The 19959-nt window shown below is 32.5% G+C and overlaps 2 protein-coding genes across 8 annotated transcripts in view; one reads left to right on the forward strand and one right to left on the reverse strand.

Moving 5' to 3' along the window:
* Positions 1 to 13257, forward strand: part of Rhp (GTP-Rho-binding protein rhophilin) — a 65764-nt gene extending 52507 nt beyond the window's left edge. For all 7 annotated transcript variants that reach the window (XM_085194779.1, XM_085194778.1, XM_085194780.1 and 4 more), the window contains 13 exons: positions 1664 to 1791; positions 4762 to 4915; positions 5280 to 5421; positions 6384 to 6475; positions 6723 to 6872; positions 7246 to 7404; positions 8409 to 8487; positions 8919 to 9017; positions 9327 to 9432; positions 9816 to 9937; positions 10315 to 10838; positions 11131 to 11283; positions 11636 to 13257. In XM_085194779.1, the coding sequence (XP_085050905.1) occupies positions 1664 to 1791; positions 4762 to 4915; positions 5280 to 5421; positions 6384 to 6475; positions 6723 to 6872; positions 7246 to 7404; positions 8409 to 8487; positions 8919 to 9017; positions 9327 to 9432; positions 9816 to 9937; positions 10315 to 10838; positions 11131 to 11283; positions 11636 to 11797 (2070 nt within the window). In that variant the 3' untranslated portion in view covers positions 11798 to 13257. The remainder of the gene's footprint in view (positions 1 to 1663; positions 1792 to 4761; positions 4916 to 5279; positions 5422 to 6383; positions 6476 to 6722; positions 6873 to 7245; positions 7405 to 8408; positions 8488 to 8918; positions 9018 to 9326; positions 9433 to 9815; positions 9938 to 10314; positions 10839 to 11130; positions 11284 to 11635) is intronic.
* Positions 12241 to 19372, reverse strand: LOC146533625 (mitochondrial S-adenosylmethionine carrier protein). Its single transcript, XM_085194785.1, has 6 exons — positions 19001 to 19372; positions 18238 to 18358; positions 16351 to 16496; positions 15416 to 15514; positions 14814 to 14969; positions 12241 to 14269 (listed from the first exon to the last, which is right to left on the reverse strand). The coding sequence occupies exons 1-6, from the start codon at positions 19037 to 19039 to the stop codon at positions 13991 to 13993; spliced, it is 840 nt and encodes a 279-aa protein (XP_085050911.1). The 5' UTR covers positions 19040 to 19372; the 3' UTR covers positions 12241 to 13990.
* Positions 19373 to 19959: the final 587 nt, after the last annotated feature.

Genomic DNA, 19959 nt, shown 5'->3' on the forward strand with positions numbered 1-19959 from the left:
GGCATCTCTCTAGTACTTTCACAGACTTGATAAGCTGTCATATAATAAAAAAGAGCAGGAAAAAGATTTGACTATCTAGTGGACTAATAATTATTATTTAAGACCTGTTTAATATATAAAGACACACGCAAATAAAATATATTTAACGAACTAAATGTGGTTCTGTTAATAGGGAATATGGTTAGAGAACTTTGCGTTTATAAAGAAAATTAAGAAATTAGCTTCATACAAATATTCGATAGATTTTAATTTAAGATATGAATATATTTAAAAAAAGCGACTACAAGACGTTACAAGTTTATTTCTGATCTTTCCTTTTATTAAGAACTAATAGTTGAGCACCTATTACTGTGCAAATGTCACATTGTATGGATAAAACACGAAGTAGGTTTTAGGTAGGGTTAAAATAGAGATAATGTTACACACATATTAAAAACACATTCAGTTGAAATACTGCCTTCACCTATAATATTGAAAACGGTGGCGTAAATTATTATTTTACTTATGCTATAATTAAACTTATAACTTACTTAGCAATGATCATGTCATATAAAAATATGTATTTTTATATGTGTAAACTTAAATATCATCCACACCATCTGGATACGTGGCGTACTGTGCGGTTTCGTAGAAATTTCCTTCCACGCGCCACCGAACTGTGGAACGGTCTACCCGCGGCAGTGTTTCCAGGTCGGTACGATATGGGTTCCTTTAAAAAGCGCGACTATCTCCACCTCAAAGGCCGGCAACGCACCTGTAGCCTTTCTGGTGTTGCACGGGGTTGTGGGCGGCGGTGATCACCATCAGGTGACCCGAACGCTCGTTTGCCTTGTACTTTTACCTTAAAAAATATATATATATGTAACGTAGGCACGTATGTGTAAGTTCCAATTCTAAAAAAATAAATGTTATAATTTATTAAACTTACAATAGTATTTAACAAATCGAGATATATAGAAAAATGAATTTATTCAACTACTATATTATTTATGGGAACTAAAATTATATATATTTTTTATGGGAACTTGAATAAAACAGGTTTTAATACATTAAAATCTAATTCCAATCAATTCTATACAAGTTTATATTTTATATACATGTTTAACACGTAATACCTGCCTGTATGCAAATGTCTGAAGCTGTCAGCGAACATTTTATTTATATTTATATTTCCTATCATTACGTGGTCGAACGAATTGTATCGCTTTCTCCTAATGTATAACCTTAGGCGCTATGGCGGTTTGTAATAATGAAAAATTATCATCATAATCGACCATTATAGTGTTTCACCAGCAAAGATTCTGATTGTGACGTGACGGTTTTATGTTCCATTCTCACCCGGGGAAATTTTCATTTATGTTCGAAAAAAATTGGTAAATTTGTAAAACTATTTTTCTATTTTTGAAAATAATTGTAGTTAAAGTTCTTCTCCATGGCAGAGCTTTAGTGCAGGGTCAAGGGTCAGCAACCCTCAAGCAAGGGGGGCACGGTTCGGTGCGTACCTTTGTTTGTATCAACAATATACTGAGAAACGGAAATGACTCACAAATCTGTTATAGTATTCATATAAAAACAATATTGAAATTTGTAGATATACTTTAATAAATTATCGTTGAAAGTACAGTAAACAACATTTAATTTATTATACGTATGTTTGTTTCAGGCGACAACAAACCGAAAACTTCGCGAGACAGTCGCACTGGAGCTGAGCTTCGTTAATTCGAACCTGCAACTCCTGAAGGAACAGCTTGCTGAACTAAACTCCTCTGTTGAGTTATATCAGAATGACAGGTACTTGGAGCAAAGTTGCATTTATATAATCACGTCTTTTACATTACACCTTGCAACTAATTATGTTTATTTTTTAATACAACTCTTACGCTACGTAGAGAAAGCAAGGGGCATGCGGCGTTAAGTTTCGCCACTCAACACGCAATGTCTCGAAAGTTCTGCAGAAAGTATGGAACGGAGTGCCTTAATACTAAAGCCCGGTTGCCACCGCGGGCAGAGCGGACCCATTAAGGAGTACGTTTAACTCGTAAGCTTTTATTTCCGCTAATAATCAGTCGGGCGGAGACGACCGCTTGACCAGAATAAGTTAAAATGATAGATGTTGGTAACCGGCCTTTAAGGTTTCTCTCCCGTGGTATGCGGTAAAAGCCTGAAACTGCAAAAAGTATACTACAATCTTGAATCTACAATAATAGAAAAAAATCATACATTTCTCCCACATAGTATAATAGTTGCTAAATTAGTTAAAACCCAGAATTAGCCGATCTCAATAATTAACTGACAGTAAAATAACAACTTTTACACGAAACGAGTGCGTAATGAAACTAAATGAGTGCAAAAAGTTAACGGCGTGTAATTGTTGCAAAGCGGCAGCGTTTAGTTAGGGGCTAAGAAACTAGTTTTTTATTAATATACTAATGTGTCTTATTGTTTCTTTTACTATTTGAACTTTAAATATTAAGTATGTAAATAATCTAATACTAGTGGTCGCTCGCGATTTCATTTTTGTAATATTTTTTTTGGTTAGACCATACTAAACATACTAAATAATACATTTCCTCGAATGGAAATCGAACCTACGAACCTGTCACGCTTAGTTTTCCCATTTGCCCCTGCGACACCCGTCATGTACACCTGCCGAGTCACAAATACTTATATGCCAAATCTCAGAGTTCTATATAGATTTCGAATTAACATTTGGCGTTGTCTGTCAGTCACAGTCTGGAATGCAGAGCGTTCTGCGCTTCCTCCTCTCATCTCCCTGACTACACCCCCTGGGATAAAGCATGAAGCTAAAATCAAATTTTATCCTATTCCAATAATAAAACATATGTATATAATGTATGAACATGTTAAACTGATAACTTTCTATTTTAGAAGTTCGAAAGCTTAAACTTACCAAAAGGTTTTGATTCGGCAGTTGTTAGGTAACACATTGTGGGGGTTTTCAAAGCAAGGGTGAATAGGTATCTTCTAGGCAAGCGTGCACCACCGTAGACCGCATCAACGCTCACCAGACTTGATGCGGTCAAACGCAAGCCTATTCCATATAAAAAAAAAAAAAAAAAAACATTCCCTACGTAGTTTTTGTTGTGTGTAGTATAAAAAAAACATATAAATATGCCACCGAATCGGCTAATTGAAAACAAAACATAGAGAATCTAGATATACGAGGTGTGTTCAAAAAGTAAGGTGACTTTGTATTTTTAAGAAAAAATATTTATTTATTTATCAATGTTTATGTTGTCCCCTTCAAAGTAATCCCCCTCAGATACAATACACTTATGCCAACGGTTTTTCCAATCGTCAAAGCACTTCTCATAAGCACTTTTCGGTATAGCCTTGAGCTCTTCCAGCGATGCAGTCTTTATCTCTTCAATCGTTGCAAATCTCCGTCCTTTCATAGGTTTCGATATCATAACCATATACCCATGATTCGTCACCAGTTATGACCCTTTTGAGTAAATCTGGGTCGTCGTTGACGTCATTCAACAGTTCTTGAGCGATGCTCAAGCGACGGTTCTTTTGGTCAAAATTTAGCAATTTCGGAACAAACTTCGCTGACACACGTCTCATGCCCAAAACGTTAGAAAAAATTTCATGGCACGAGCCAAGCGATATACCAACATCCTCAGGAACTTCTCTGATAGTGATTCGACGATTTTCCAGAACAATTTTCTTCACTGCTTGAACTTTTTCATCAGTTGTTGACGTGCTTGGGCGTCCAGAGCGAGGCTCGTCATTGGCATCTTCCCGGCCATCTTGGAAGAGTTTGTACCACTTGTAAACATTTTTTTTACTCAGAACAGTTTCACCGTATGCCACTGTCAACATTTTAAGTGTTTCGGAGCACTTTATTTTATTTTTTACACAAAATTTGATGCAAATCCTTTGATCCATATTTTTCGATAGCAAGAAATCGCCGAGCACGCAAAACACTTATAATCTTTACGCCTCTCCCAACCAAACAAAAAATGCTATACACTTGAAACTTGGTACAGATGTTCGGGAAGAGTGTACCAACATAACAAAATAAAAAAATCGATAATCGAAAGTACGTTGCCCGCCAAATTTGAAAAGTCACCTTACTTTTTGAACACACCTCGTATATATAATTTTTTCTCCACTTTCCGCACATTTAGAGAATGCAGTAGAACTTTATACGTACTAATACGCCATATTGTCCAACGAGACATTTAAGTTATCTGTGGAATTTAACTCCGTAACAGTAGCCTGTACGTAGACGCTTCTCAACCTAATTGTTTCTTAGGAAAAATTAAAAAGTAAAACACTTTACGTCTTAAATTCCATTTATCTATACAAAATTGCAGGAGTCGAATTATAAGATATATGAGATCTATGTTAAAACCGATATAACAATAGTAGTAAAGTTCATTAATTAAATTAATGTTCACAGAGCTAATTAAAATTAAGAAACGAGTAGCATTTAGCTGAAAGTAGAACAAGATCCGACATTGTTGTGGTTTCCCGCGTTTTAAATATAAGGAAAAGAGATAATAAGTTCTTGTTATCACCACGCGTCTTCCACTCGTTTTAGAGCATTGCTTGCTTCGTAGCGGAACCCAACGTCGAACTATAGCGAAAAAATGGAAATATAAACTTAAATAAATATTTCATTGCCTCGAGTTGGAATCGAACTCACAACCAGTCACGTTTACGGTATTGTCGCGTTCCACCAAACAAACATTTTGGTTTAATAATATTAGTTTACATATTTTTTTTTTTCAGTAAGGACTGCGTGATGCCGATGATACCTCTCGGTCTGAAGGAGACTAAGGAGGTGGACTTCCGGGAACCCTTCAAAGACTTCATCTTGGAGCATTACAGCGAGAATGCGGCCGCGTACGAGGACTCGATATCAGATTTTATGGATATGAGACAGGTAATGTTCGATACTAATACATAGCACTCATGCTGGATTTTCTAAAGATATATGATGAAGATAATATGATAATCTGTTACTGTCGAAATGTTTTAGAAAATTAAGTTTGTAAATGAAAAAACAAACAAAACAAGTAACTGTCAAGCAAAAACAGAGTATTAATTCTCGCTTTAATCTCTTTAATGTACCACCATTTAATTTTGAGCTATCGCCTAACGTCAATCGGCAATGTGTCGTATCTACACCTACTTTGAACGTCCATCATTGAGAAAATGAAGATTAACAGCATTACCCGCTAGTATGGCCTCGGCATAACAAATATAACATAAATACTAAAAATATATACTATTTGTACATTTCCTAGGCAATCCGCACTCCAGTCCGTTCGACAGCTGGCGTAGCACTGTTGTTCAAGTATTACAACCAGCTGTACTATGTGGAGAGGAGGTTCTTCCCCCCGGACCGGTCACTTGGCGTCTATTTCGAATGGTTCGATTCGTTAACAGGTAAATATTTAATTGTAATAAGTAGAGGCCAGTAGTGGCACTGGGGCACAAGTGTGTGACTGTGAACGCGACAGGTTGTGGGTTCACACCTCTCTCGAGACCAGGTTCCCTCTGCCTACCTTGTTATATGCGGGATACAGCGTGAAACGTTAAAAAAAGTAATGTTTAAATAGGAGCAATAGGAGCAGTTAAGATCATTTATTGCCCAATTTTCGTCTTGTCTTATATCAGAGCGAGGAAATAAAAGTATTTTTTTTCTACACTGAGAAAACAAAGATGTTTTGTTTTTAATAAAACTGTAATAAGTAAGTTATAACCACCTACTTTCAACATTTTCTAAGTCGTTCTGGAATCATAAACACTCATACCGTATGGCGAATAGGTACTAAATGCCGTTAGGGAATAGCGTGTAGAAATGCCAACCGTTTTGCTGATCATTTACATGTACAGGTTAAATATTAAATACTAAATATCACGTTACATACAGTATTTAATACAATATGTTATTTTAAATAAAATGATTTGCATTTCCCATGCATTTGTGGATACATATCCCTGTGAAAGAAATATAAAGTTAAATTTTATTGAGTCGGAGTGAATTACAAACTTCACCACTTACCACAAAAAATGTTGACACTTTTAGATTAACGTTTTTAACGTTTAGACAAAGGGAACCTATTGTAACGACGTTCTATTCCTCAGGCACCGCCCAATTTTCGAGACATTGCTTGTGAATGTCTCGAAATTGTCGTGGTGAATTGTCTTGTTACTAAAGCGAGGAAGGGAAAAGAACTCAAACTTCCGAGTGAGAATCGAACCCACAATCGTCGCGTTTGCAGTTAGACATTGTTGCTGAACCACGACAAACTCAAAACTGTGATATATAAAGTTAATATAGCTAAGTATATATAAATATAAATAAAAGTATATAAATAAAATGTTCCACAAATATATGTTTTCAGGAGTCCCATCGTGTCAGAGGACGGTGGCATTTGAGAAGGCATGCGTCCTATTCAACATCGCCGGCATCTACACACAGATAGGCGCCAAACAAGTAACTAAATAACATATTACTTATTATTTCTCTCAGGTTCACGCTATATTACGCGTTAAGTTCTGCTACTCAACACGACTTTAAGAATTTAACGGAAAGTGAGGAACGAAGTTTCTTATCACTAGGTTTTTTAGAATCCTTCTGCCTACCCTACTATGTACGGGATACAGTGTGAATTTATACATATATAAGCATATAGAGATACTATTGAATTATTATGTAATATTTGTCTAATATTTTTCTCCAGGAGCGTACAACCTGTGCCGGGCTCGACGGGGCGGTGGATGCCCTGCTCCGGGCGGCCGGAGCTCTACGATATATACATGAAAACTTCACAAATGCACCTTCTGTCGATCTAGCTGCTGATACTTTGTTGGTGCTTGGCGCACTCATGACGGTAGGGTTATATGGTTTTTTTAAATTTTATTATGTTTTTTTTTGTTTTATAAATGTATTGCATAAATAAATGTAACAACTATTGTGTGAGTCCAAATAAATAAATTAGGTAATTAAATTGTATATAACGGGATATAAACCTGCACCTTTTGGAATTAAAATTTATGTAATCCTAATACTGTAATATTTAAAAGTGTTAAATATAAATGTAAGATATGAAAAATATGAATAATTAAATAAAATATATACATATAAGAGAGAAGAGACCAACATAATAATAATATTATTATTATGTTTTTTCTATATATATATTAGATAGATATTTTGTTTTTTCTAAATGTTAACATTTAGTTGAAAAATGTATAATTCTCCAGGCCCAAGCAAGAGAATGTCTCTTCGAGAAGCTCCAGCTGCAGGCGCGCGAGGCGTGCGGCGGCGGCGACCGCGAGCTGCGCGACGACCTCGACATGTGCCTCGACCTGGCGCAAGAGAGCGCGCAGCTCGCTCACACTTACCACCAACTCTATGATAAGGTCACTTTAAGATTCTATTCCGTATATAGCAGGGTAGGAGGGAACCTAAAACGGGAAGTTGGCTACCCCCTTTTAATAGGCAATGTCTTTAAAAGAGACAACAAGTAAAGTAAGAACTGAATGTCTTAGAACTGTAATTTCTAAAAACCCCATATAATGAATAAATGTGTAACCAAAAAATAAATCTTAATATTTAATCTATACTAATATAATAAAGCGGAAGAGTTTGTTTGTTTGTTTGTTTGAACGCTAAGATCTCTGGATCTACTGGTCCGATTTACTTTGTTTTTGTTTTGTATGAAAGCTGCATTCTTCAGAAGTGCTATAGGCTATATAACATTACATGACACATATAAACTAATAAATTAAAAAGTACTTTCTTATTTGACATGCAATTTATTCTGCCATGTTAATAACAACCGTCGCGTCGCTACGCAACCGTTACCGCGACATTTTGATATTCATCCTTATGAAAATAAATATAATAGTCACTTTTAGCATTTTATCTAGATTGAAATTATAGTTTACTGTATAAGATTCTAATAAATAATTAAGGAGATGTCACTGATTCGGAATGACCTAGCCTTCGGGCGGCATATGAGTATGAGTATGACCGACGCGAACGGACAGATGACGTTGACGGTTTTGTAAATTTTCGAACTTTATTTGCTGTTTATAATTAATTTAAAATACACTATGGTTCTCTTCTTATTTTATTTGATAGTGTTGGCAAAAAATATCCTTATGGGTAGTTTATAGGTACTTTTTCTAATATTAAGAATATCCTTTAGTTACTTTCAATTTCTCAGATATTTTTTCTAATAATATGTCTCTACTAATTATTATTTAAGCTTATATTTTCTTACTAATTCTATTGAAAACTGAAAATAATATATTTAATAAATATTCTTATAGTTTAAGCAGGCGTAGCCGCGTCCGGGTCCACTAGTTACTTATATTTGTTGATTTACTTTTTTATTCTAAAACAATAATTATGATTTCAGATGCAAACAGAAGGAGTTTTCAACTACGTGCCATACTCGTGGGTGTCACTCGTCCACGTCAAAACTGAATTCTATAAAGGTAAGTTCTTCAATAAATATCTACTATTTACTAAATAGCTGTTAATACTTACTATATTTTTAACATTTAATATGCAAAATCCAATTATAATAAGATTATTTTATAAGATACATGTTTCTATCTAAATCTATACTGTTTCCCAACTGAATAAAGGGGCTATCGTGGCGCAGTGGCACAACGTGTGGACTGTAAGCGAGACCGGTGTAGATTCTATGTGCACTTGAGGAAATGGTATATTTTCATTTTCCTCGTTCTGGTAAGAACACAAAGTCAAGGGTCATTCAACACTCAATGAAACGAAAATTTGGCGGAACGTGAGGTACAGAATGGCTTAACAGGGTAGGTTCCCTTTTCATACCCAAGGGTTTCACGAAACTAAATAATATGTAATATAAATATATATATTTTTTGTAAATTCTATTGTTTTCCAGGTCTAGCGCACGAGTACTGCGCGACGGGGCTGCTGCACGCGCCGCACTCCCGCTGCGGACGACTCGCGGCGTTGTACGCACCGCAGGATAATAACGATGGTTAATAGATTATTGATAAATACTTTTATTATATTTATAGATATATAAATAAAAAATACATTTAAAAAAATAAAAAACCTCTAAGCCAAAGTGAAGATCCTTGTCCCACACGTCATTGTTGTCATTGTCTTAGGCTCCAGGGGAAGTACTTCCTCACAATGCGATCTCAAATAATACTGACTTCTGTATCCGGTACTTTGTACTTTGTTTGCTTAGACGTTTTTGGGTAAAGAAAGTTTTTAATATAATAATTTACATATTCATCAACCTGACTTCATTTCAGTTTGATTCTTATAATTATTGTTTTAGGTTTAAAATACGACGAGGACTTAGACAATGTGGCTTTAGGAAGAGCTCACTTGGTGGAAGCGCTGGCATTGTATGAAGAGGCCTTAAGACTTCAAAGGATGTGTCGGTACGCTTGTTGTTTATCTTTTTATTTTATATTTTATTTATAATTTCTATGAATTGACTTTTACAAATAGATATGAAAACTTAATTCGTATTTAATGTAATTTTTAGTGTCTTGCAATAGTTAATTGTCAATTGTACTGTAGTTATCTCGATTTAGTTAATTATTAAGCACTGTCATTTAATTAACTACTACAAGTAGTAAGAACAGTACCAACGCTCGATGAATCATGGGCACGCTAAAGGTCAGATTTAATTTTAATTTTTTTCTTAATTTTATCCTGTACCCAAGTGTACAAATGCGCTAAAACTTAGAAAACTTCGGGGCGGGCGTACTGTACTTTGCATTTGTTAGCAATTATTATCTAATAATGTATATTTATACAGAGAGCTACGAACAAAAGAAGCACTATCACGGGTAGTGACAGCAGCAAGAGACAGAGCCTCAAGGGAACACGCGCCGCCGCCAGATGATTTCGCAGATTTATTGGATACACCAAATATATTACGTAAGTACTTGTTTAACTTTATTTATATATAAATATATATATAGGATACATTATGCTGTGCACGACGGTTGTGGATTCAAATCCATTTCGGCCAATGTCCAAAATTAACAAAACTGTGCCAAACTAACTAGGTACCATATATGTATATAGATTAAACATATTTTTTCTGCATTACAAAATAATCAAAGAAAGTCTTAAAACATTTACTTATTCTATTTAGAGAAATTGCATTTTTCCAAAACTCAAGACCACACATTGTTTTTACGAGAATGAGGGAACAAAAATGTTTTAAATATAATCATTAAATCTTAATTTAAATTTTAAAATTATACAAATGTATGTAATTAACTGTCGTCATGTGGTATTTTCTATTTCAGCTGCATCAAAATTCCAGCTAGCACTAACACCGCCAGACTTCGCCCAATACAGAGTAGAGGATCTATTCAAATCCCTCGGACCTATCGCTATATTCTCAGCAAAGAGACATTGGAGCGCCCCACGACTGATCCAATTACAAAAACAAACAGACAAACACGCACGACGAAACCGACGAAACGACGAAATCAGAGTCAAACGACGATCAAGCGACAAACGAGACAGATCTGAAGACAACACCACATATTACAGTCAAATTATAAGAAGCGACGAAAAATATACCGACGATTACGACAAACATAGAGTGACGAAACAAAATGGCGTCTATATAAACAGTTTCGATAATCATAATCATAATCACTTTGATTATAAGATGGAGAAAGATTATGGGAAGAAGAATGGAAGGGACTTAAGGAGGGTTGCGAGTGAATATAATGTTAATAATAATGAAGAGGGTTTCGGTTTCTCCGTGAGAGGGGATGCCCCGGTTATTATAGCGGGAGTAGAACCTAACTCGTTGGCTGATGTAAGTTTTAATTATTTTTTATTATATAATAAAGGCTTAAAATAATAATTCAAGCAAGCATCCAAAAAAAAACTATATTTTCTAGTTTATTTTTTTTAAATAGTCTGTCATGTACCACTTTTAATAAGATTCGATTTAAAGCGAAATATTATTTATTTTATATTTTTAATTCATTTTGTAGTTACGTCGTATTTGTTTTATATAGGCACTATTTTATTTTTTTTATATGATTTTTTTACAATATAAATAAATAACATAAGTACATATAGGATAAAAAATATCAATTTACCAGATCGGCGGCATGCGAGAAGGTGATTTCATAATAACAATCGGTGATAAAGATGTAAAGTGGAGTTCTCACGAGGAAGTGGTACGTCTCATACACGCATGCGGGGATTCCCTTACATTGCGTCTTGCAACGCCCATGGATCGGGCTTGTGTTAAGGTATGGAATGTTCTAGAAATTTATTTTTATATTCTCTTTTTGTTTCATGGATTTTTTCTATTAATTTCTCCATATGGTCAAGTTATAAGTGAACAACTAAATTTGAGAACCATTTACGTTGTACTTATAATAAAGGAATCTCCAATCTTTTAGTGAACGGCGCCATACGAAAGTATGACACCGTTCATTAAAATGAATAATTATAAAAAGTTAAAAATATTGTGTATTACATATTTAAAATAATGTTAAGAAATTACGCTGGTTTTACATTAATGAATTAATAAATCTTATACGTTTGTGTAAATTTAAGTGAGTAAACAATCCAATTAACTTAAATCTTTGGCTCCACCAGTCACCAGAAACCCACCAGACCAATTCAAATCAGGGTTCAGTATCAGCAGCCTCCTCCTCCAGCGGTTCCAGTGCCACACGACGACGGGCACCATGGAACCCTTTTAAACGACATAGCACACGGGACGATAGACGTGAACATACTAATGTTATATTTAGATAAACTAGATGATTGAGTAGTGATCGGCCACTACTTTAAAATGTGTGAGCACTTACACGACGATGGGCACTATGGAACCCATACGAACAACATAGTAGACGTGATCCAATGTTATATTTAGATAAAGTTTCAGTAGTGATCAGTCACTACACAGTGTCGTGGGGGCAACTAGGTCACTAAGTTACAGTCCTATGGAACCCTTTCAAACAATATAGCACTCGAGAAGATCAACGAGAACATACTGAAAAAATGTGTTTTTAAATAAAGTAGGACTTTGGATCGGTGACTACTCGGTTCAATATGGGTCACTTGGTCACAACTTGAGTTAAAAGTCACTAAACGGCGAATAGTGTGATACTGTTGGGAATGATTTAAAACACTCGTCGAAAAAATAAACAATAAGAGAATTAATTATTTTGATTTTCTTATGATAATATTATCTTATGATAAATAAATATTCTATGCGATGGTGTTATGGAAAATATAATAAATGATGTAAATCATTGTGGGAAGCTTGTAGGATACACGGAATTAACTTTTATTATACAAGCACTTAATTACTTAGTACTTAACAGAAATTTCTAATAATCTTATAAGTAATAATGGCAAAAAATAAGTAAATATGGCATGGAAGCATAATTAGAGAATTACACAAATCAATTATTGTAAAATTTAAAAATAGCATCTAATTGTAACCTATTATTGTAGCGCCATCTTTTCTATAAAGAGGGTAGATAAAAATTGTATAAACATAGAATTTAAAGCCATTGTAAAAAAAATAATTTAGATGCGTTTTTTTATTTTGCTTAATATTTTGTATCTATTATATATTCACCTTTTAGATATATAACTAGGCTAAGCGATAATGGCTATGACATTCCAAAGTTTTTTCTATGTATTGGTTATATTTAATGTTTCCAAAAATTTCTAAACGAATTATTTGCATAGTATTTCTTTTTAGTTGGTGCTTTATTTCAATTTGAATTGGATTGGACATAAAAAACTTACTTTAAAATACTTTGTCTTTAAATATTTTTTAAATCCTACTATCTAACTCTTAATATTCATTTTATTTATACTATATTTATTTAAATTTCATTTCAAAATGTATATTTTTTGACAACTGTCACACCTTTATGTCATGAAGAAGTGCACAGTTATCGATAAATTAATCGATTTTGTTCCAAACACTATTGTTACATATAATTTATTATTACAATAAATTTTTACATTGTTTTGTATATTTAGTTACGAATGAAAATTTTAAGTAATAATTATTGTATGAATATAAATTATTTTTGGTTGTGATCGATTTTAAACGATTTAATATTATTGATCGCACCCAAAACTGAATTGTTATAAATATAATAAGAATGTATATTATCAGTGTATAAAAATCGAATAAGTTTTCATAATCGTTGTTTAAGGTGTAAAGAATAAAAATTATATTTTGTGGAAAAAAACTTTTATTTTCTTTTTCTTACAATAATCTTCAAAATATACAAAAAACACGTCACAAACATGGTAACTATATATTAGTTTAGGAACTTTTGTTAGGTCCTATAGGATAACTAAATTACGTATAAAAATTGAAACAGGATTTGAAGCAGCACCTATCGCTATACAAGCGATTTAAAGAAAAGAGCAAAAAATATATTTTAATACATTTATTTATCAGTTAAAATGTTCGAAAACATTTTTATAATATAATTTGTCTAAAGTATTCTTTAAGAAGAATCGTTATTTGTACAATTTAAATAATTATAATATTTAATATACACTTTTTAGTTATGTCAACGTAATTTTTTAGTTAAGATTTCCATAAAAAAGTTTTTCATTTTAAAAATATAATCTGATATACTTAAAATTATTTTATTTCTAGTTTTACTAATCTAAATACTTAAAAGTTAAAGTTATTTTCTATAACATTAAATAGTATTTTATAGTATTTTATACATATAATATAATTCACATAAATAATATATTTATACCCGTTATATATATTTAATGATTATTTACCACATGATATAGGTGTATTAAATTCATATTAAAATATCTTTATTATTCGTATTATAATTTATAAATAAGTAAGTTTTTATATTTTGTTCTAATCGTGATATATAAAAATGCATAGTAAATAAATAAAAACACATAGCATAAACAAACACTTTGCTTACCACAACTATTAAATATCTACTATCTATTAAAAGCTTGCTCAAAATACCGTTTAGAATCATCATAAACACCAAAAAACACAAATCCCCCTACAAAAAAGGCGCTGAACCTCAAAGTAACGCCAGCAAAGATACCCCTAACACCCCTAGTCCTATACACTTGGGCCAGGACTGCGGGTACACGGTAGGCTTTCGCCCCCGGCGTGGAGGCCTCCGCTAGTTGTATGCGGGTCTTGGCCACGTCTAGGGGAGTGGTTGCTGCGGCCGCTGTTGCACCAGCTAGGGCTCCGCATGCAGCACTCTATGAAAAAGTTAAACAATTGTTTTGTTTTTACTAATCAGGTATGGGGACAATTGTTTTGTTTTTACTGATCAGGTGTGTATGGTATAGTGTAGTCTTGAAGTTAACTTCAGATGGTTGCGCAGATTTGATTTTAGTTTTTTTTATTATTGATTATTTTCTTAAATTAAAAAAAAACAGGTTTACACTGTATCCCGCACACAGCAGTGTAGTCTTAAGGAACCTGGTGTTAAGACACTGCGTTCCCCACGCACCACGCACCATGTTCATGCGAGTGCACAATGTGCAAAATTTGAGAAATCTAGTTTCAGGGATGTCGCGACTCATCGACCTTACTAAAAATATTAAAGAATTCAATCCCACTCAGGTAATGAATTATTTAATATTTTTAGTTAAATTCGGCCACTAACCAATTTTTCTAGACACACAATGTCTAGAAAAATTCGGGTAACTGAGGAACGGAATGTCTTAACAATAGACACAAATAATAATATGTGGGATAGAGCGTGAAGCTAAAAGAAATAAAAAATAAAAGAACACCTACTTGAAATATAGTGATTTCACCATTGTTTCTATTCCTGACTGTAGTCTTCAAGAACTCCCACAACGGCAGCTCTATGAAGCTGAACGGCAAATCTCTTATCACTGTTGATAAGAAACCTCGGTACATACCCTTTCTTACGCCTTCTGATCTTATGGCCTACAAATTAAAAAATAATGTTTTTAAACAAACGATGATATTTTTAAATAAATTTATACAAGATTATATTCAAACAATAATAATAAAAAGTTTATTTATTATAAACCAGCGATCCGCTCGCGGCATCACCCGCTTGATATAAACAATTATATATTTACTAACCTGAATTACTTTCATGTTCCAATAACATTATTACGTTAAAGACAATCTCTATACATTGCAAACTAAACTTTTAGCCAATTCGATAAATAGCGAAATAGCAAAATTTTCGTAGCAATTAAGCCAAACAAAATACTTTAATTTGCCATATTATTTTATTTACGAACCGATTGAAATAGAATAATTGAATGTTAAGGGAAGTAGTATTAAAATATAATAGTTAAATCGAAAACTGGTCCTTTGGACCTTAAAGTATTTTAGGTACTTAAAAATAAACATATATTTACATGTGAAAGTATCCATATGGCGCTTCTCTTTTCAGTGCCTACGTATGTCTGTTTTCTTTGCTTTACTATCTCAGCGGGCACTCTGATGAGACAGGCAAGCTGTAACAAAAGAAATTATATAAAATACATAATATGTATTACCCATATTATGTAGACATCTAATTACAAGGACATTTAGAAGCCAGTCGTGGTGCAGGCTGCTTCACGCTGTATCCCATAGCACGGTAAGCAGAGGTCCTTACCAGGATGAAATGAAAATAATTCATTCCCCTCAATGGAAATCGAATCCGCAACGCATAAAAAAATCAGTTCAAAAACAAAATAAAGGTCCCGCTCTGAAAAATCTTTCTAGATATCCGATATCTAATACGCGAATAAATTTAACTAATTATGCATATAATCATGACTTACAAAAATTTGTAATATCTAATCATGACGATGCGATTTTTAATCGCTTATTAAATCAGTTTAAAGTAAGCATTTTTTTTTTAAATTAAAATTTTGTGTAAAAACATGAAACTGCGAAATTTGAACAACTAAGATTTTTTTACTCTCTCGCATCACAATTTTATCTAGATTCTACGGTTGTTTAATATATTTGATTCAGAACAACTGAATAAAATGGGAAACCCCGAAAACGGGAAGCAAAGAAATAGTTATTTTATAAACATACATATATAAAACTCTTCCGTTACTAACTGAGAAACAACGCACAAACAAACTACTGGGCTTTGAAAGTCTAAATTTGGCTAGGTTAGAGAGCATAGGGCAGCACTTGGAGAGGATTTCTCGAAATACAAGAGCGAGAAAAAACAGGATTTTCCATTTTATGTCTAAAAGTACATGTACTATTGATATATATACATTTTGTAATAATATTTTTTATAAAAAAATATATTGAAAATACTGTAAAGCTAAATAAATAAAATACTTACAACTTCTCCTATACTAGCCGCAAACATGTGTACTACGGGGGCATATTGCGGCGCCACCTTTGGTTGTAACAAACTCTTCGTAGCCTCGTATGATACAAAGAATAGAGCTGTCGTGGGCATAGATGTCGATGCTACTGTAAAAAAACCTGAGGGAACAAAAAAACTAAGTTTATACTTATACCTTTCATAATAAAATTATATGTATTATGTATATATGTTCCTTATATTTTCACGCTTTATCCCGCATATAGCCGGGTTAGCAGAGACAACTTAAAGTCAACTCAACGCTGCATCATTAATATTTATGATCAATAATGTTTTACGCTTTATGCCTCATATAGCAGTGGGAACTTAGTGTTAAGAAATTCCGTCCCCAACTTTTCTTCTTCTCTTCTTTCTTCTTCTTTCTTTTCAAAATAATTCATTCCCCCGAGTAGCAGGCGAACCCACAAACATCACGTTTATTATTCCTTAGTGAGATTAGAGGCCATTGCCGTCGCTTCCACTGTCTACCACAATGAATATTTGACAGACATGATTGATATAAAGAAATTAATCAAATCTAATCTCTTGTTATCTGAAACTGTGTTGCTATATCAGTAACGAAATAAATGCCATGTGAGTGCAGTGAGCAGAGCGCACTCCATATTTTATCATTACCACAATGAAAAAGAAAATAAAAGTCTCCTCCTCTATATTATGTATGTGTACTTAATATAGTACTAGGATATAGTACTTAATATAGTATAGTATTAGGATCTAAGTGTAGATAGTAGGAAAAAAATACAATTTACTAGCGGACTATATGCGGTCTTGCCCGATAACACTTACTAAATTACAGCCAAATTGACTCCTCGAACATCTCCTTTTTTATATTATACGAGTATAGATTATAATTATTTCACAATTTCTACTTAATTTTTTCACAAAAGCATTTTTTTTATTATAATTTTTTTTTGAACCATTATTTTTAACTATCCTACTATTTGTGAACTTAGTTACTTAAATAGTAATTAAAATAAAGTAGTTACAATTGCATTATATGATAATGAAGTTTAAACAAAGAAGTATATTCAATTGTTCCATAAAAGAATTAAATGAAATAATATAAAAAAAATGTATTGTCTGTTAAATATGTAATGTACTACCAAGGAATACTTTTAATATCAATTAATATAGTTTATAGCCAGCCAGAAATTAAAATTGAAAATTAAATAAGAAAACAAGCTAAATAAAAGCTATATTAAATCTACCATATAAATATATATAAACATACTCCTATAACATATATAAACAGATGTAATATTAAAATATGGCAAAATATATAATAAAAAATATATACATTATAGAATTTTGTATTAAGTATGTTAAATTCATATTAAGTATATGTATGTTAAAGACCATCATGGCATAGGACATGACCGAATCTGAAAATTTTAATTTTGGAGGAATTCAATTATTTTTGTTTCCACACACTAGTTACAAGACAAACGCTAGCCAGGTACTCTGTATACACCCTGCTGAATAAATCATTATCTGACAAAAAAAACATTAATATAATCCAGTTTCTATATGATTTGCCTACAAAAATAACACAAACTTGGATTTGGCCTCCTTGTGTTTGATTTTTAATTAAATTAGTTACAATGTAATCTGAAATCCTTAAGGGTAGGAAGAGGGGCGGTAAGCAGACAGAACCTCGGAACATAATGTTAAAACAGTCCTTTCCCAAGACATTTCCATTCCATACTTTCCACTGAATTTTTGTATAAGGCATAGCGTTTTAAAGGGTACAACTCAATCACACTTTGAATGATAGAAACTAATGACATAAAATTTTATTTTACAATATAGATATTTAATTATTTTATTTAATTTATATCTTACCTCTATATACTCCACTAAAACCACCAGTCTTGTGGAAACCCTGTTGACTTTGTAACCTAGTTTTTAATGTATCTAATGGATAGAGGGTCACATCTACAGAAACACCTGCCAGTCCTCCCGCCTGTTGATATTAATGAAAAATTTTAATAAAATATATTTAACATTTATGAGAAATACAAAAATGTATAGATAAATTTTTAGAAAAAATTATGGAAAAATTTTGGAATTTGTATATTTAAATCATTAAAATATATCGCATATTGTTTAAACACATAATTACATAATTTTTGTGTAAAAAGTGGGGAATGTTTTCTCATTAATTTTAACTAATTGAGAGTAAAATAAATTACCAAGATTTAGCCATGTATTTGGGAAATTAAGAGTGTAATGTAACATAAAGTATAAAAATTAAACTAAAATGTTCCTTGGCAGTGTGAAAAATACATTATTTGATTATATATATACCATTGAATTTAATTTTACAAAAAAAAATGTAGGAATGTGTTATATCACCTTTCAAGGTCTTTTTAGAGACACTAGACAACAAAGACTATGTGAAAATGTTTAATAAAAAAATGATTTCCTATTACATATAAAAAAGTTATATCCTATTTATTTAAAAATGTAATAGGGGATGCAATATATACAGGACGAGATCTATATTTAAATATATAGAGAATATTGCGCAGATAGTTACTGAATATAACATATGAGACATTTAATGGATACAAAATACAAATTATTCAATCAAAAAGTAACTTACCAGAGATAATGCCAAATATGACCTTAATGGTTTCTCCATTATAAGAAAATTTATATTTTCAATACACTTTAATTCAAGTTTTAGTTATATGCTAAATATTTAAACGATTTTTCCACTGAATAACATAACCTGTCTCATACTTATGCAACACTTAGTAACTGGTGTATAAAAATATACTTATTATAGATAAAGTAATATATAAGGTTTAAGCTTCAACTGGCTCCCATTATGTTTGAAATATACGTTTATATATATTTTTTTGTTTGCACTGATTTTAAAGATAACCCGCACCCGCCATAATTATCTCACTAGTGCTGTATTTCTATAGTAAGGTGTGTCGATTATTTAATATATTGCCATCGGTTATCTATATATATAAAAGGACTTGTCCTCACTGACTGAGGTAAGACGCACGCACATCCGTAACCGCTGATGGTAGAAACGTGGAATTTGGACAGATGTTTACTTTCGTAATCTGGACATCCACTAAGAAGGGATTTTGAAAAATTTTAACCCTAAAGGGGTGAAATAGGGGTTGAAAGTTTGTATGGAAAAATCTTTAAAACGCCGCCGATTATTATAAAATTTGAAATTTAGACTCTTAAAAATATTTAATTGAACATGTGTTTCATGGTTTTCTAGAATTCACCCCCTAAGGGTGCAAATAAGGGGTTGAAAGTTTGTATGGAAAAATCTTTAAATCGCCATCGATTTTTATAAAATTTGAAATTTAGACTCTAAAAAATATTTCATTGAACACATGTTTCGTGGTTTATTAGAATTCACCCCTAAATAAGCTAGCGAAGCTGTGCGCGTCCGCTAGTTTATTATAAAAATTAATGATAAAATGACGCTGGAGCAAAAAAAGTTTGAATACTGCCAAATGATACGGGAATAAGGGATATTTTAAAATTGAACAGAACGCCACAAATAAATTGCCTTAGGCTCTTTTTTCAAAC

This window comes from Heliconius melpomene, chromosome 12 (assembly GCF_056956725.1).
Source record: "Heliconius melpomene rosina isolate 202511_hmr_F chromosome 12, ASM5695672v1, whole genome shotgun sequence".
NCBI lineage: Eukaryota > Metazoa > Arthropoda > Insecta > Lepidoptera > Nymphalidae > Heliconius > Heliconius melpomene.

Bases quoted from the DNA above. Each gene is read 5' to 3' on its own strand.
- LOC146533625 (XM_085194785.1), bottom strand. From the start codon at position 19,039: ATGGAGAAACCATTAAGGTCATATTTGGCATTATCTCTG. The intron at 18,359-19,000 runs GTAAGTTACTTT...TAATATCAACAG, and splicing joins CATATTTGGCATTATCTCTG to GCGGGAGGACTGGCAGGTGT. The intron at 15,515-16,350 runs GTAAGTATTTTA...CTTTTGTTACAG, and splicing joins CGGCTAGTATAGGAGAAGTT to CTTGCCTGTCTCATCAGAGT.